Raw genomic sequence first — 20,522 nt, forward strand, 5'->3', positions numbered from 1 at the left:
AGTTTATATAAGAAGGTTAAGCACAACATCGTATAAGATTATTCAAACCCGTAAAGAGCCCACATAAGGTTATTAAATATAGTAAAGAGTTTATATAAGAAGGTTAAGCACAACAGCGTATAAGATTATTCAACCCGTAAAGAGCCTACATAAGGTTTTAAATATATAGTAAAGAGTTTATATAAGAAGGTTAAGCACGACTGCGTATAAGATTATTCAACCCGTAAAAAGTATACGTAATAAAAAGTATACGTAATAAAACTATACGAATAAGACGTGTGTATATATAACAAATAAAACAATTATCTGATATATATTACACTAATCTGATATATATAACACTACGATATTTAGTAACATATGTAAAATAAATAACTGATGAATTTTTCGAAATAAAAGTTTAAAGAAAACGTTTCAGGCTAACGATTTTATTTTAGTTAGTAGCATTTCCTGTGAACGATACTAGGACCTTCTTCCTCGAATTCGCTTTTAGTGATCCACATATTTTGGAAAGAGCTGAGACTTGCAAGAATACTTCCACCAATCCATACGGAGTATTTTCTTTCGGGTGGGCTTACAACCTTTACTTTCATAGAAGGAGCAGCCAAGTTTTTGAGTTCAAGATTAATCCTATCGCTCATACCAGGGTACATTGTTGTTCCTCCACTCAAAACCACGTTTCCGTATAAGTCCTTTCGAATATCGACATCACACTTTTGGATTGTATCGTAGCAAGTTTCGTGAATTCCTAACCATTCTCTTCCCATCATCTTTGGATTAAAAAGGACTTCTGGTGCTCTGAATCTTTCAGTTCCGATTGTGAGAATCTGACCGTCTGGCAATTCGTATGTTTTTTCACATTCTCCGCTTTGTGCTTTCTTGATTTCATCAGCATATACGAGAGCTATGTAACACAGAGTTTCTTTGATGTCTCGAACTATTTCTCTTTCAGCTGATGTGTTGAATGAGTATCCTCTTTCAGTGAATATTCTGATGAGAACGTCGGTGATGTCTCTTCCAGCGAGGTCTTCTCTGTTAACTGCGTGAGGTATTGAGTATCCTTCATATATTGGTACGGAGTGGGAAACACCATCACCAGAGTCAAGAACGAGTCCGGTTGTTCTTCCACTTGCGTAAAGGGAGAGAACGGCTTGGATTGCAACGTAGAGTGAAGGAACATTAAATGTCTCGAACATGATTCTTGTCATTTCTTCTCGGTTCTTTTTTGGGTTCAATGGAGGTTCGGTCAAGAGAACTGAATGTTCTTCTGGTGCTACTCTTAACTCATTGTAAAATGTATGGTGCCATATTCTTTCCATATCTTCCCAATTGCATATCATTCCGTGGGCTATTGGATATACGAGACTCAGTATGCCTCTTTTGGCTTGAGCTTCGTCTCCAACGTAACAATCCTTTTGTCCCATTCCTACCATAACTCCTTGATGCTTTGGTCTTCCTATTATGTTTGGAAATACTGCTCGTGGTGCATCATCACCAGCAAATCCTCCTTTGCACATTCCCGATCCATTGTCAATAACTAATCCTTGAACTTCTTCTGCCATATGAAGGGGTTCTTTTTTCTTTCTATAAATACAGAAAAAAATTAAATTGGGTCGGAAAAAGGAAATCAGACCGTATATTAGTGATAACATATAACTATCAGAAGATAACAAATATATAAATCATAAAAATACTTATAAACAAAACAAAAAAAAACAAATATATATAAACGTATGTTTTTATAAAACCAGTTAACGAGTTATATATAATCTAATCAACAGTAGTTAATGATTTTTATTTTGAAATTAAATACAGTTTCGTACCAATTAGAAGAAAAGCCGACTTTTTTGAACGAGTATTTGACAGTAATAGAAAAATCGACGGTATTAGAAGAATATTTTAACAATATTGGATTAATATATGATCGTAATAGAAGAATCATTGCTGTAATAGAAAAATCGACAGTATTACAAAAATCGACAGCATTAGAAGAATTGAATCTATTAGAAGAATATTTTAAAAGTAATAGAAGAATCATTGGCTGTAATAGAAGAAAAGCCGACTGTTTTGAACGAATATTTGACTTTAATAGAAAAATCGACAGTATTACAAAAATCGACAGTATTAGAAGAATTGAATCTATTAGAAGAATATTTTAAAAGTATTAGAAGAATCATTGGCTGTAATAGAAAATTAAATTTACTAGTAGAATATTTTAGCAGCATTAGAAGAATCGAATGTAAAAGAAAGATCGACAATATTAGAAGAATTGAATCTATTAGAAGAATATTTTAACAGTATTAGAGGAATATTTTAACAGTATTAGAAGAATATTTTAACAGTATTAGAAGAATAATTGACTGTAATAGAAGAATAATTGGCAGTATTAGAAGAATTGAATATATTAGAATAATATTTTTACTGTATTAGAAGAATCGAACGTAATAGAAAATTGAATGTATCAGTAGAATATTTTTGCAGTATTAGGAGAATCATTGACTTTAATAGAAAAATCGAATGACTTAGAAGAATTGTGAATATTAATAGAATCTTATAACTATATTAGAAGAATCATTGATTGTAATAGAAAAATTGATTTTATTAGAATAATTGAATGTGTTAGAATCTAATTGACCGTAAATAGTGATTAGTTATAAGATTTGGTGGTAGGCAGATTTATGTTTCACTGCAGATAACAAAATCATCAATATGCTAAGCAATATAGTAAAAACACACTTTTACATGCTAAATAATTTAAACGTAAAATTTGCCTTTAATGTAGTATGAAAAGAAACAAAAAATCTTTATACATAACTATTTTAAATATTCGAAAGATATAATTTAGTATTAATGAAACCAAGCATCCCAATTCAATCTCAAAATAACCATAATTTCCCATTTGTGGTTATATTAAAAAAACTCTAATATTTTTTTTGCAAAAATTATCAATATGCTGTTTCAAAGAAATAGATAAATTAATTTGATCTAATAAAAATTTACAAAAATGATATATTGTTTATATCACTAATGCGGAAAATTAAAGTATAATAATGTTAATGAATGACATTAAAACTCTATTCTGCCATTACAAAATACTTTAGTTGAACACAGACTCTTAAATAATGCAAATTTATGTATAGATTTTTCAGAATTATAATGATTACTGATTATATGTAAAAATCAATTTTGGAAATTTAAAATCATACTTTAAAAGATTTGGTATTATATTTTACAATAATGGAAGATTTATGTCAAGCAATATTTGAATCTCAGATTTAATACAATGGTAAAGTTGCATTACAAATGATTTAAATAACACTTGAATTCTCAGATTTAATAAATTTAAAATATCCATTCTAGATGAATTAAGCAATATTTGAATCTCAGATTTAATATAATTATAAAGTTGCATTACAAATGATTTAAACAATACTTAACTTCTCAGATTTAATTAGATTTAAAACATGTATATAAATTGATTAAAATCCATATTTGTCATTATTAAAAAATAAAATCTTTCATCGCAATTCTTATAATTATATTTAGTAACCACATACATACATTACACTCAAGTCTTTATAAATATATACATTTATTTGCAATCATTATAGTTAAAAACCAATAAAATTCTTGAACCATGTTAAACGAAATTCTATAATTTTAAAATTGGCGACAGTATTCTGCATCAATTAAATGTTAAAAGGCAATATACACTTAATTGTATATAAAATCACAGGTGACTTAAACTAAGAAATTAAAATCGTTTCTAATATGACTTAAATAAATACATTCATTACAAACAGCTCTCTTATACACAAAAATACTAATGTAAAAATAGTGTATTGATAACTTAAATATTAGTATTCTTCTAGCAATAATTTTCATTTTTTAGATAGAAATCATTCTTTTGATCAAATTATGAAAAAATAAAATGTTCTTTGATTCTTTGAATTGATTAATTTCAATAATAGAAAAAAATGTATCAATTAAAAATAAACTATTGGTCTAGTTATTTTAAACAAAAAAAAGCTTTTAATCTTTACATTCATCAAGAAAAATACATATATGTTGAAGTAAAATTATGTTATTTGTACAACAGTTATTTAACAAATTTCGAATCAAAGTAATGCTTATTAGCTCGTCACTGACTAAACAAAAAGATAGATCCAAGTAAAATAAGAATATCACTTTAATTTACGTATTAGACATGCTCAGTATCACAAAAAATATATTTTAAAACACCAAAAAGATTTTAATATCGAAATGAATTAAAAAATTATAATTATACTAAAATGTTTCCCTTTGAAATTGAAAAATTTAAGCATCATTTAACACTATTTTATTTTCATATTCCATATTAAAAACTAATTGAACCACTTTATAAATTTGAATCTAAAAGAAGAGAAATTGATAAAAAAAATATAAAAAAGAATTGAAATTCACTGTTTTTTTGGAAATATTACGATTACATCTCTATCAAAAAAAGTTGGTTATCTAGACTAAAAAAAAACATTCTAATCAGAAGTAGAAGTTTATATTATTCAAAATAACATATAAACATTTAAAATTTGAAAGACAATTTGTAAATTTAAATTTATATTGGTCTGTTGTGCATAAATATTTTCGTTAACATACCATATAGGGATAGATAAGAAACAAATATAAATACATTCTTATCGTAATTATTTTCAAAATCTTACATATAGCTGGCTAGATGAATAAAATTGGTCCATATATATAACTTTACCAGTATTTAACATATTTCAAACATTATAAAACATCTATCTATTGCACAAGCAGAAATTTTTTTTTGCCATATTTATCGTTTTTTCTTGTGTAACGTTTTTAATATTATCTTTAATTGCATGAGAATTATGATTAAACAATATTTATTTCACTTGTAAATTGTACTTTACCACATAACAAAATATTATTATTTATTTATGATGAATTGTACATTTAAGACGTTCAATTTCCTTGATAATGGCGCGTTTTTATAAATTATGAAACATTTATTATGATACGCATATTGTGCATGTTTATATATTATCAACAAATCGTTTTTTTATATAAATAAATCACCATTTATTATCACACGTAGATTGTGCATGTGTTTATATTATCTACAAATCCTTTCTTTATATGTATTATACACCATTTATTATGATACGTAGATTGTGCATGTTTTTATATTATCTACAAATCCTTTCTTTATATAAATAATACAACATTTATCATCACACGTAGATGGTGTAAGATTTATAAAAACTTCAAATCATTTATTTTGTTACTGGAAGTAATTTCTTATATATGTTTACTTTGTTCAGCTTGATCACAATGCAGTATACATCATTCATCATAATAAATTTCTTAAGCAATTCAAAGTAAACATATTGCTATACTGTTTTAGAGTGCCCCTTATCTTAAATGATGATTGCAATATTATCCTTCATGAAGATTTATTTGGATTATTGATTGACTGATAATTTTAAAACAATAAAGAATATTTATTCATTTTATAAATCGAATGCGTTTCATTATAAAATCATCGCAAGTGCTGCTTTTTGTCCCTCTTCTATATTTGGATGTATATAAATGTACACATAGACTAGTTATAATCTTAAATATACTCTAATCAAGCATTTTTATGTATTTTGATAAAACAGTTTATTAAAGCTGTATATCACAAATTATGCTTCAGAAAAAGTTTGTAAAAATTATTCATAATTGATTGATAGTTTTTTCATTTAACGACAATAAAATTATATTTATTTTTGGCGTTTACTTTTTCGTTAAAGTCGCTCTAAATATTCTAAAATTTTGTAAAAAAATATGGATAATAAGATTTAAGATGCCGAATATGGCTAATATACACTGAAATAGTCATTTTATAAGAAAAAAAACGTTAGAAAGTTGATTTTATTGTTATTAACACATTTATTAAACTCGCTATCATGTATGCCATATAATAGATAATACCTACTTTTAAAAACACACTGAAAATTAGTTTAATATGTGCCAAATATCTTACCTTCTTCATACAGAAATACTATAGATATAAGACTTTTTGAATGTGCCATTTATTGTTGCATAAAAATAATATAAAGGTGGAATTTATATATGTACAGCCATCCATACTTCAAATAGACAAAATATTTCTTTAATATACAGCTTAATTTATTGTTTCATCAAAATAAGTTTCGTTTACTTCGTAAAATAAATTAAAAATATCTGAATATGCATCGTCGGCTAAAATTTTATTTTATCTAACTATATACGATATTAGAAGCCACACAATAAAAAATATTATTTTCGCTTTGATTTATATAAAGTTGTTTAAAATTTATCGGAGTAGTTTACAAGTTGGCTCTTAGATCAGTAGTCGTTGGTTTCACCCCAACCACTTATTCGTCACAATAATCTTCTCTAAAAAAAAATACCTACAGGTGGCTGCCAGTGATAAACTAAAAGATAAAGAATTGACCAGCCATGAGAAATAGGTGGTTGCTGTGCAAGCCGTTGAACTGTGTCTCCAGAATGTTAAAAGATCCTACACCGTTCAGCAAGGATATGAATAGTACTGTTGTAGCTTGTATCTTTAGCGATAAACAGTAGACAGAATCACATTCCATCCACATAATGACAGCCTCATTGAGAAAAGGCCCAATTTACGGTGATTACGGATTACAAGAAGTGTTGGTGGTGTGCCACTGATATATGCAGAAGTTAAGCAAAATTCCGCTAAATAAAATATAAAGCGAGCTTCCTAAAAGCAATAGAAATAAATAAAAGTAATTCGATTAGAATTTTAAAATTTATCAATTGCACATAAGTAGAACCCCCTAAAATATCTTTGTATCACCGTAAGTATGAACCATTTGAGATGAAACATTCATATTGTCAAAATAAAACCCGTCATACATACACAGAAAATTATGCTTTAATTATAAGTGATAAGATTTATTGATCGCAAAAAACTAACAGCTAATCATATCAATAATTTCGGCTTATTTTCCTAATGATCGCAGGATTTCATAATTTTAAAAATCGGCATCTGGTGTTTTTATATGCCGATTTCTTTAAATTATTTTTTTATAAAACAAATCAAAAGATAGCAATATTGAAGAACTAGACGCATGAAGTTCCGATATAATCAATTTGGAATAAAATGTAAATATAGTTTATGTTATACTTCAATTTGAAACATAAATTACAGATTTTATTGTATGTTGCGTATAGTTGAAAGAAATATTGAAAAATTAAACGTATTTTCAAATCTAAATATATAATAAATAGCATCGAAATCTAAAAAAAAAACTTTAAATTTGTTTGAGGATTATATTATAGCATCAAAAAAAACAAAGAAATAATTAAATAACCTGGTATTCTATGAAAAATGGTTGGCTGAAATAGAGGGAAATCAGAGAAATATTAGAAGTTAAATCGAAAAATATTAATAAAACAAACAAGTTAATACAACACTCATTTAATTAATACTAACTAAAGTAAATCGCAATTTTAAATATAAATAGGGTTCATAGTTTGTGTCGTGCGATTTTCATGAATTATAGAAAGTAGTAAAAAAAGAGAAAACTCTTTAAAGTTCTAAATATTGTAAAAAAACAAATTATTTTTCCACAAAAACTTTCTTTCGTCGTTCAGTAATTTGTAAAAACATATATTAGGGTATAATACCTTTGGAGGAACTAGAATCATATATAAAAAGTTTATGATGGAGTTGAATGTGTGAACGTAGTTACTGAATGCCCACTGAATATATTAAGTATTCAATTATGTCTAAATTTTTGATCATAAAAAACATAAACACCTAAAAATATTAAATAATGCTTAATTTTAGAAAAAAATTGCAGAAGTGAGAGCTTTAAACAATATAAACGCATTATTAACAATCCAAAATAATAACAATTATATTTTGAAATGCTTTTTTTGTATTTATCTATTTTAGTTATTGCACCATTATTTGGCAATATATAAAACATTGGGGTTAGTATTTAAGTTTGAGTCAAAAGAGGAACGTAATAGAGACCTTTCCTTAAAAAAAAAATTATTTCACCATAAATATATTTTACGTGTCTTGTGATACGTAAAATATCTCTATTATTTTTGTTGCTGCAATTTATTTCTTGATCTATATAAATGATAAGAAAGTAAGATTATTTAATTTGTGGGTGTTTTTAATCAAAATTGGAGCTATCCGGACTTAAAAATGAAGTGTATACAATTTAATTTGCAAAACGATTTATAGGCATATAAATGCTGTAATATGGATTATTTTTTAAAAGAACAGTCAAATAAATGAAGTTATTATTATTTTTTTATTTGCGTCTAACTCCATTGGATAGAACGATTATTTTTAGGAATAAAAATTCTAAAATATTTATCTACATAAAATACAATGAATTAAATAAATTTATTTATCGAATAACAAAAATGGGTATATATTAGTATGTCATGACTTTCTATTAATCCAAAAGCAAGCTTAATATAATTACTTCTCCAATTATTTTATCATCAAAAAATCGATAAATGATGCATGAAAATTAATACATTGCATCGAAAAAAGAATTTGATTTTATAAAGAGAAATAGTATAATTTAATGTCTTAAATATGATTTTGTAGGGCTGATTCGTTTCCTACTTATTAAATAAGATGCTGCAGGCAATCTCAATTTATATTATACAACAGACATAACTATGCTGGTGTGACCATAACAACTAAAAACGCAGTATATCTGCAGCAAAGTAATTTTTGAGGGATGTACGGATGGTTATTTCGCATAGCAGATAATAATCCGAAAGAATTAAAAGAAAAATAATTGAGCAGATATAATCAAAAGAGTGGTGTCTATATAAGATATTTAATCAAATATAAATCCAAAAAGATTTCATGCTTTTATTTTTATTTTACTTCCATGAAAAATATATGTTCTGCTCCTTCTAAAATTATAAAAAAATCTATAAATAACGACTTTTGAGCAAAAAAATTTAGTATTGCACCTGCATGCCTGTATATTATAAGATCTTTTTATTCACATATTTACTCAATCACACAATAAATATACATATCAAATTTTGAAAGAGACTGGCAACCACCGATAAATTTAAAAGATGTTTGGTTATTTAAAATGTATCTTTCTAGAACATGAATATAATTATCGCTAGATTTACTAATATCAAACTATTTTCGAGCTTTATTAATATTTAAGATGAAAATAAAACACCATTCTACACCAAATTAACTATGTGGTTTATATGCGTATCCCATTTTGTGACTTGATTAGGTTAAATTCTATAGATAAAAACATCTGGAATAATAAGTAAAAATAACTGCTTACGTATTCAATTTCTGCATCTATTGTTAGATTTCTAACATGTTAAACCTATGCACATTTTAGAATTTAAATACACAAACATTTAAACACTATATTTTTATCACTGAAAAACAAAAAAAAATTGAAATTAAGTGGAGTGGTAAATTTACTCAGCAAAAATACAATTAACCAGAAAAAATGATATAAGGCTTGTTTTTTTATAGATCATTAATTAAACAAATTAGAGATAATATTTTTTCAAAGATTTAACAAAAAATTCTAAGCTGACTTATTTCTATGTATCATTTTCTATCTTAAAACTAGCACATTAAGGAATTAGAAATATTAATTGAAGCGGATGCATACACACGAAATATGGATTAATTGCAACACTTTAATATGTAAGTCTTTGACGAGGAAGATGAATTGAAAAATTTTTAAAGATGATGAAGTAGAAAGAAGATTTAATAAAACTAGTTCTATACAGAAATCAAAAGTTTTTACAAACGAATTTAAAACGACGAAAATCAAATTAACCAATAAATAAATTGTCTCAATACTATCTATTGCGACATTAAAAAAAATCATTTGACTTGATATTTTTTAGATAATTATCAAGCAAATTTTTTTAAAATCCAAACACAACAATTACAATATTATATTGTCGTTATTTTCTTAATAGAAAAGTATCCTAGCATTTTATCGGTTAAGATTTTATAACGAACGAAAAATATAAGAATTTTGAGGGAAAATTATTTTAAATTCATTGTGCACAAAAAAATTTACTATTTTTCTATCATCACCTTTAAGACGTTCGTTTATTACCATATTAATCATTTCTTAAATGCTGCATCGCTTCGTGAGCCAGCCCAAAGCACTTGATCGCCTTTCCTTGCTTGAACTAATACCTTTGAAAATAATGAGTCAATATATGGAGTTAATTGATTTATATCTATTGCTTGGGCGAAAATTGGACGCTACAATCATTCAATTTCTCCATATATTCTTGATGAATGGTGTAAGATATTATCCATGCAGGTATATGGTCAGATGCATTAGAAAAGATATTCTTAATTTCTATTGGCATGTAAATATTGTCAGGGAATATTTTTATCTATTCTAATTAACCGCTCCCTTTCGGGTATTTTTAATTTTTGAGAGAATTCAATTTTTTTGTGGTGGGAATAGAATCCACGGCCACTTTTTATAGCGTCGCACAATCATACAACCTTTATAAATATTTTATTCTATGTATACTAGAACTTATTTTATGGGTTGATTGAGTTCGTATAATTTGAGGTTATTTAAATAAAAATTTGTATTATTGTAAAGGGGGAATTTTTTCATTCTTTCAGCTTCTTAATCCTCGCAAATTCCCACAATCAATCTTCTAATTTCAGAATTACAAAATTATGACTTTTTAGTTCTATCTTTTGTGTGTATGATTCTGCTTAAGTGGGTATTCCCATTTCTTTAATAAAAACATTATTTCCCAATATAGAGTTTATTTTGCTATATGATTCTATTGATTTTTAGCTATTTATGGTTGTTCAAACATAACTTTGGATTGCTTTTAGGAAAATATTTGACTGCGCTTCTTTTCGCCTAATCATGTTTACAGACCTGTTCTCTCAAGACTTATGATTTCAAGTTTCTTCCTCAATACTATTGTTTTTGAATATGCTTTGGCTTCAGTCTGCATTCCTAAATCCTTAATATTTGAATTTTGATATTACCCCATTCAAGTTATGACCTATTGCACTATTCAATTTTTGCATTTATAAATAAGTGTGAATTCATTTGCTACAGATCGTATATTATTAGCTTAAACATCATTTGAACAATATTTGATATAATTTACGATCTAAATAAAATAATTTTAAAAGAAAATATATTTTGATTTTGTATGCTTTTATTTTTCAGAAAAGTTCTCATTAGTATACTTAATTTTAAATTATAAAGTTGAAAAAATTGAAAATTTATCCTGATAAATCAATAAATTAAAAGTAGAATTTAATGCCAACAATTTTTTTTTTGAAAAATTGCGATTATTTTATTTTTTAATTGTTCCTTTATGTATCTTTCGACACATCTGGGTTAGATGTATCGAAACTTTTTATTATCCCTCCCCCTCTCCTTCCAACTTCAAATTTTTTTCGATATATTTGATCAATTTTAGCATCGATAATATATTGAAGTGTTATATGTTCGGAAGCTGTATTATTTTTATCCTTTACAGCTGATATCTTCTCTCCACTTTTTATTAAATCTAGTCTTATAAATAATATCAGAATATTCGTTAGTAAATATATTCTTTTCATATTTATTTCATTTAAAAAATCTGTTCTTATTTATGTGTGATTTTTTTATATATTATCATAAATGCGGTACAAAAATAGGCGAACATATATGGTAACAATTTCTAATCATGTTATTTAATCTAAAGAAAAATATTTTGGCATGGGATTTCCCGAAAATGTTTTGCTGCCCTAGTATTCATAAAAATAGAAATATTTATTTATCGGTTAAGTTTTTTTATGGAAATTTTATCTATTTAGACGTAGTCAGCCCATTAGGAATATTTCACAACTCCTTGATGCATCCTTTGACACCTTCCTCTGATTTATATACTGCTATCATTATTGTGTTTGTTTAATTAAAATATAAATCGATGAAACTAAAAAACTTGATTCTTCTAAAATATAGAAACAGCCACTTTCCAAATAAGGGAATTGTGAATGGTTGGCTATTTTAGAATATTACTAACGCTGATCAAAAATTTTAATATTATTGGTTGCCGCTCCAGCACGGGTATTAGTATTTTATTTTAATAGGCCAACGAACGTCTTTCTTAATTAAAATTATGCATATGCATTCACTTATATATGCCAATTTTTTTGACCGACTTTTTTTTTATTCGTCTTAAATTTAATAAAAAAACCAATAGACACACAGTTTAAATCCAATAAAATTCGAATAGAAAAATAAAATTCTTATTCATTTTGAGTGAAATATCATTCCGCATACTTTATAAGCTTGAATGATCAGTTTATAATTCTTCTAAAAATCATTTCGACATTTATGAATATATGGTGTGCATAAGCATACCGAATTCAAAAAAAAGGATTTTAATATTCAATATAAAAGGATTCTGTTACTTGAAAGGCAAATTTTGTTTAGTTAAAAGGCACGTAAGAACATTCTTGTTGTAACGAACGTTTAGTCGATACTCATACCCGAAATAGTGGTTGAAAGTAGTTTTAAGAAAACTGAGGTTTTTTTGATCGCTATATATTTTTCTGTTATTTTTACGCAATATTTATTCAACGTTTTAACGAAAATTTAATAAAAAAAAAGACGATTTACCTCCTTAATAATCCATTCTACGTCTACAATGTGAATAAAAATTAATGAAGATATAAATATAATGCATATTTGCTTCTAATATATACCGGATATTTGTTTTTTGAAATTATTGAAATGATAATATTTATGTGCTCTAGATTTTATTTGCATTCTCTTGTTCATAATTTAAAATTACCCAAAAAATTATAACGATTTTTAGAAAATATACTATACCATATTAAGTTAAAAAATATCATTACGATGGTTAATTGTGTCAAAATAATATATAAATTTCATTTTAAAAGATCGAAGAAGCTTATAAAAGCAGTATTATACAATAGATTTGAGGTGAATAAAAACACTTTGGCCAAAAAGTCTCAAAATGACACAAAAAATAGAATTACATATCTCAAAAAAAATAATATACAACAATATTATACCATGCAAAAATTTTATAATATTAGAAAAAAATCAATATGAAATGATAATTTTGTAGGTGAATATTTGCCCTAAACATGTAGACTTGAAAATAAGAACTAATTTTTACTTAATAAAGATATAAAACGCATTTAATTTGTATAAAATTAAATAAATACACCAAAAATTGGATCGGATTTTGTGATACTTTCACTATATTTTATTTTAATTAATTTTATAAACAAATTCAATCACATATTATTTTGTTTGAAAAAAATAGTAGGGATTAGTTTAAAAATATTATATGCATAGAAATAACACAAATAGCAATAAGAATCCCATAAATTGCTGTTATTACAACGCTTATCATTTATATTGTAGGGACATATTGGGATATATACGCCAATTTATTTCATTTCTAGATCACAATTCTTAAAAATCATATTAAAAAATAAAACAATCCTAAAATTCCGGCGTGTTTATTTACATTATTGCCAGCAACTTTTCCTTTTTGCACTTCATTATATTCAAATTAATATATACGACGTTTCTAGAAGCACCAGTTATCTATTTAAAAATCTTACCAGATCAAATTTCCCACCATTTCATATTTCATATAATGCTATTTTTAGGCCTAAGCCTGAAATTTTCTACATGCAGGTATTTTCGACCTATATTTATAATTTGCACGATTTTAAGTTTGAATTGTCGCAGGCAAGAATATTTTCAAACTCTAAGAACACGTAATTAATGCAACCATACAGCGATGAATTAAATAAAAAATAGTAGGAACCAAGGGTAACAGAAATCTTTTCGCTTTTAGCATTCTTCTATTATTTTGGTGTTAAAAGGAGTTGGATCGATTTCCAGAATGCAATAACAATTAAAAAAACCATGGTTGTTATATTAGAGATGTTTCTCAGAGCGTTGATTGATTTAGTTTGTCATACGAAATTATTTATCATTTTACTGCATTCTGGTAGACTCTATACATGAGTTTTTGCCTAAAAAACTACTTTATATTCATAGCTTAAATTCTGCAAAAATGTCAAAAATATAGGATACAATAAGAACCATAAGATTTATAGTATGATTACAGGCTTTTTTTGCATAAGTTTGAATTTATTGCTTGTTTTCAAGCACAATATTAATGGTTATATCTTAGAAGTGTACTTAGTAAGATTAAAACAGCCACGTGAATTACTTAAATCCCCTGCCATAAAAACAAAATATCTATGTTGAATTACCTTGGAATAAATTTGCTGTTGGTCATACTAAAAAAAGTATATTATATTGAGAAATGCATGTTAAATAACTTTATGTTCGAAAGTAAATAAAACTTTAGCAAAGAAAGTAAATGTAAAATATGCAGCTATTATACGTGTATTTTATTTACAATTAGCTTTTTTACTAAATCTTTTCACACAATAAATTACGTAAATTATTTCATGGTTAATTTTCAGATATTTCACATAAAAATGCTCCATAATGACCACAAAAATATTCAAAATAATAATTGTTTTTTCTTGAATCGAAACTTCAAATTTTTAAATAGGTATTTATTTTTTATACATATAAAAAACCATGCTTCTTTTAGCATGTGTACTTTCTTCGAAAAAATCAATATTAAATTTAAATTTCTTTTTGATGCAATTTGAATTTTCTTGTACAAAATATTCAAATAAATTTTATCAATATTAATTCCTTTGGTGTGTTTTTAATTAAATAAAATCTGAATCTAATAATTATTCAAAGTGCTATTTTCTGCTATACAGCCTAAATACTAGACAACATCAGGTATGCCTTGTGATAATTATCAATAAAATATACAAAATAAAGAACGATATTTTTATAGTTATATAAAGTGTCTTTAATTAAATATTTCACTTCTTTTATGGTTTTTTTTATATTTAGTATTTATTCTGTATCATTTTAATATAATATTATCGTATATCTTCATGATATATCAAAATTATTTGATTTGAGATTATATTTAGTATTTATCGTATATTTTCATGATATACCAAAATTATTTGATTTGAGAATAAACCATCCGATTTATTAGGTCTTTAGTCTAAATGGATTACTGTGTTATTGCGCATGCATCTTCTGATATTTTCACTGTCCCTTTCTTTTATATATAAAACACAATAATTTATTTTTAAGTGATTCTTTTACGAAAAAGAAAATTTGTTATATTTTTTGCGATAAAACGCTCAAAATGCAATTCTAAAGGCATGATTTCTCTTTCAAACAAATAAGAAAAGGTACTAGCCTATCACAAATGGAGTTTGTTTAAAATAAATATTGTATTAACAGTTTCGATGAAAATAATATTACAATCTTTAACTTATTTCTTTATATATTATTTTTTATGCCTTTTGTCTTTTTACGCTATAAATTACTATTTAAGTGCATAAGAGACTGGAATATACACAAATTAGCAACATATATATGAAAAATTATTTTTTATATATTTTTTATTTTTTATTTTTTATTTTTTATTTTTTATTTTTTATTTTTTATTTTTAACTTATTAAGTTTAATAAGACTTTTTAAAAAACAATAAAGCTTTAATACTAAATCATCCTTTAAAACATAATTTTTTTTATTTTTTTCTTAATTGACGTTTTAATCATAAATTAGACTTTCATCTGACGATTTCATCATAATTTTGCACAAAAATTAAATTAGAAACCAAATTTAAACAATTATAAATATTCGCCAGGCTGATAAAAATATTTTTTTTTGGATAATCTCTAATCTTATATCTTTTCCAAGCATGAAGTAAACGCAAGCATTATAGAATTGATGTATTTAGAAGCAATAAAATTCATATTTTTTACCTGTACTCTCAGATAGTTTTATTAGAAGTTTATAGGCTGTGTTTTATATGCAGAGGGTGACAAAAAGTCCAATTTTACAACAAAAACATCCAATGAAACTATTTAAAGCTGTATTTTCCCTTGAAATTGCTATTGCATGCTTATTTGGTCTCGATTGACGTCTTAGATTATGCTTAACAAAGAATAGGCGGTGGAATTTCATAATTTTGTCACAAAGCCATAATTTTCAATGTTTTAAGTTTGGCATTGGTTTAACTTTTAAATTCTAGTATTTATGAGCAGATTCAGAATTAATTTCAATTAGCGAAGATATTTAGAACAAAATATGCCGTTATACCAAAAAAAATTTAGATTTCCGCCATAGTCTACGATGAAAATTAGGAAATAGTTAGTTGGGTATATTATTTTATTGTATATATTAGATGAGTAACTCAGCAACTAGAATAAATAGAAGCAACCCACATTTATATTTGTTGAATGTGAAAAATTCATAACAGAACGGTAATAGTATCTTATAATGAATATGGTATTTAAATTAAATAGAACTAGGATTCATTAAATTAATATCGTACAACTTTTTGGCAGTAAAGAGCGCGCAAAAAGATTAAGAGCTAATCTCGAGCCGAAATCCATTAGATATTAATTTTTAATTTTAACGATACCCCTTTATACGATTTATCCTTGATATTTTTTTGTCATCATCTTCCTCAAAGTTATAGGATACTTAACGTTAGAGATAAATATTTAGATGACAAAAAGTCTAGGTTTTAATTTTTTGACAGATTGAATCTCTTGATTATTCATTTTGATTTTGAAACACCCTTTAAGTTGTTTTAACTAAGATCGCAAAAAATATTTTTAGTAAAATCTTTGGATAGAGTCAAAAAAATATAATAAATATGGACATATAGTAATCGAGTAAATCCCAGCATTTTTATTAGCACGATTGCATTTAGAATCATGTCAAGACCGGTAAAATTATTTTTCGCCTCTATTCCAATTTTTAGTATGAAATTAGCTAATTCAGTTATTAACATATCCGGCTCAATTTTTTTTTGTATATTAGAAACCATATTTCGAAGGGTTCTAATAATTTTTATCCCATGCTATAGATCGATCTTCAGCATACGTGCGAACTTTATTAACTCAATTACATTTATTGATACAACTATGCAAGATTTACCACGAGAGTTACACTTTTATTATTATAAATAAAGCACAAATACGGATTAAATTTAGCTTCATGATTCAACCCAATCTATTAAACTATACTCACCTGATTTCATGTTCCAAACAAGTGGAAAAATAATAGATAGAATCATTAAGATGAAGACATATGTTATATTTACAAATTAAATCAAAATAATTTATAGTCATTTATTTATAGATACTAGATAATAATAAAGTTTTTTCATTGTCTCCAACCCATATATCCGGCGAAAATCTTTGAGTTATAGGCCTTTAAGTCTATATATTTTGCATAATTTATAATTTGTAATTTTTTTCTTTTATTTAATAACCGTTGGCCTACTATGATTCGCATGCTGTTTTTGTATTAGGTATAATTTTTGTATTTTTCTCAATTCTGGAAATTTAAAAAACCAGCTATTTAAAAGGCATTTAAAGCCAGTTTACTTTTAAGGAAAATTTATAAAAAATGTTATCTTTATTATACGCTAAAAAAACAATGAAAAACAGATGATCGATGTGATATTATGTTTGATTCATCCAAATATTCGTAGTGCGTATGATTAATTATGCATTGTTTTGTAAAGTTAAGAGTATATATATATATTTTAAATGTGACATTATTGTTTAAAAAAAAATTTTCTTGGCTGATATTTATTCTAACGACTTTGTAAATATATTCCAATTCTTTTCAATTTACAAATGGCCATGAAAAATAAAATTTAGAAAAACAGTTGTGTTATGGGTAAATTTTTTGAATTTAGGCACATTTACAAGCTTTAATTATAAATTTCGGGTTTTAACATCTAAAAGACGAAATAATATTGAAAAACAATATATATACAATTGATAAAACATTAAAAGTGCAGCCAAGAGTGACTCAAAAATCAATTCAAGACCTTGAAATAGTTGGAAATTCATATATTTAATGGGGAAGGATTCATGTTTTTATTCATATCTATTTTGAACATTTAAGTCTTGTTCTTTATAAATTTTATCACGTATATGATCATTTCCTGCATTATAGTCTCACAAAACAATTTTGGCTATTTTTTTTACATAAAATAACATTCAAATATTACAATAATTGTCTTTTTATGAATCTTACATATGTTTAATATCTTTCAGTAGAAAATATCAGAAGTTTTTTGTTAGGATTTTTACAATTAGAAAAGTTGTGTTTAAAACATGATTATTATGATAATATAAACCCATACAGTTTTAACTTCATGAAAATATGAAAAAGAATGCTTATAATCCAAGATTTAATGCAGCATTTAGTTTAGAAAAAATAGCTTGTATAAGTTTCAAAAGCTTATATAATTGCAAACAACAAGCAAAATAAATTATGAGTAAGATGTTTTGCATTAACATAATTATAAAAAAAATATCTTATGCATATTTTACTTGTGTTATTGCAAAGATAAAAAATAAATAGCAAACGATTTTCGTGCTGGAATTAAGCGATATTTTTTGAAAATTTAACAATTTCGACTAAAAAATTCAAGAATATCTATTAAATATAGATAGAAAACGCGAATATAGCTTAATATTAAACCATGACCTATAAAAAAAATGAAATAATATGACGAAGCTATCCCAAATATTCTTATATGTTCACCTCAGATACATGCTTTTATAAAATTTTATTACACTATCTTATCTTGCAAAAATATTATCCGATTGGCCACATTTTTAAATTCAAGGTTTAAAAAATCCAAAAATATTCATATAAAAAGCTAATTACAAGATTTAAAGGTTGTTAAATACAACTTTATTCGTTAATTTCTATTTAAAAGTCAAATAGTATGAGGCTATATTTTCGTTTCAATTTGGGTACTATTATTCACTTTAACAGCTAGTAAATACTAGTTGAAATATACCACTGTAAAATTCAAAATATTACGATAATTTTTAAAATCATAAATTGTAATATATTAAAAATCAACCACAATTTCCATATCCATTAGTAGCCCTGAAATTTCATCAATATATAAAAGAATCAACTGAGCCAAAAAACCCAAAAACTATTGAACTTATGACTATCAGAATCATCTAAATTGTTTCCAAAAAATTTAAATGCTATAAAGACTCAAATTATTAGGTTGAATGTATGCAAAAATTGTATGGATATGCAAATAACAGTCTATAATATTTCACAAAAGATAACTTTATCAAAGTAAAAAAATGAATAAAGAATTTTTTTAAAGTTTTTTTTGCAAAAATACATTTAAAGAAGTATATACTAGCGGATGGATTTGTCGATTGATGAGTTTTAAGCTAGAATTTATTGAATCGATATGACAGAATGCATAATGTCTCATTATTTGAAATTTATTTTGTTAATAAGGGTGCTTTATAATTATGTGGATATTTTTTTATCAAATAAAATAAGTTAAAATGATAACAACTAACATAAGCAGGTATTTTTCTATATTTTTATTGTATAAAATTTAAATTAATTATGCAATTCATTTTTTTCATTAGGAATTTATTCATATATGCATCATCATTAATGGCGATAAATTTATGCTATTACAGCCATTCTTGATGTGATCTGTGGTATTTTTACATCTAATTTTTTTTTATAATGTTAGAATCGTTTATATAATAGTTATTAATATTTTGTGATATTTATTGAATTTCCAAGTTATAAATATTATTGATAGGTTTTTTGTATTTAAAAAATTCTTAAAATAAAATTATATATATTTTTATCATTAAATCTATAAATTTTTGAAGTTTATTGCACAGTATATACATTATATTGTTTTATATAAATGATCGGCATTGTAAAAAAGCATAAAAAGTCTGGTAATCTTTGTTAACCAAGATTCAAGCTACTCATCGAAAAGGTATTAGCATATTTTAATTTTTTAGCTTTCAGAGTTTTCTTTTTCAGACATCATTTATACCTCAATTTATAACATCGATAATTATTGTGATAATTATAAATGAAAAATTAAATCGCATTCAAAGAATTTTTTTGATAAAAGAAACTTTATTTAATAGATTGATTATAGTTATGCTGTAAATTCTAAGTTTTTATACATAAAAAATTGATCAGGTGCCATTCTTTAAATATATTCTTTTGAAAGAGTTCATGGGGAAATAAAAATTAATGCCAAGACCCATTAAAAAGTTACAAGGTCAATAAATATTTTATACAATTTATATTATCTCTATAAGCCTTGATCGTTATAGAATAAGTAAAAAAATGGTATGGTGTATATATATTAAAGTATTTATATACATATCAATAATTATGATAACTTATATAAAGTATTTGCACCGAAAAATTCATATATGATTTCTATTCATCTATATTATAGTTTTGTATTTATATCGTCCTTTGGTAATCTCAACCTTGTGTTGGAATTTCTAATAAAAATTT

General features: G+C 25.2%; 1 protein-coding gene across 1 annotated transcript; it reads right to left on the reverse strand.

Moving 5' to 3' along the window:
• Positions 1–437: 437 nt before the first annotated feature.
• On the reverse strand, positions 438–1,562 carry LOC147065844 (uncharacterized). The gene has a single exon (XM_085956234.1). The coding sequence runs from the start codon at positions 1,560–1,562 to the stop codon at positions 438–440; it is 1,125 nt and encodes a 374-aa protein (XP_085812360.1).
• Positions 1,563–20,522: the final 18,960 nt, after the last annotated feature.

The sequence above is a fragment of the Rhyacophila brunnea genome, unplaced genomic scaffold (assembly GCF_057557595.1).
Source record: "Rhyacophila brunnea isolate RB1 unplaced genomic scaffold, BYU_Rbru_1.0 scaffold_51, whole genome shotgun sequence".
In the NCBI taxonomy this organism is placed as follows: domain Eukaryota; kingdom Metazoa; phylum Arthropoda; class Insecta; order Trichoptera; family Rhyacophilidae; genus Rhyacophila; species Rhyacophila brunnea.

Coding starts and splice junctions, on each gene's coding strand:
- LOC147065844 (XM_085956234.1), bottom strand. CDS start 1,562: ATGGCAGAAGAAGTTCAAGGATTAGTTATTGACAATGGATCGGGAATG.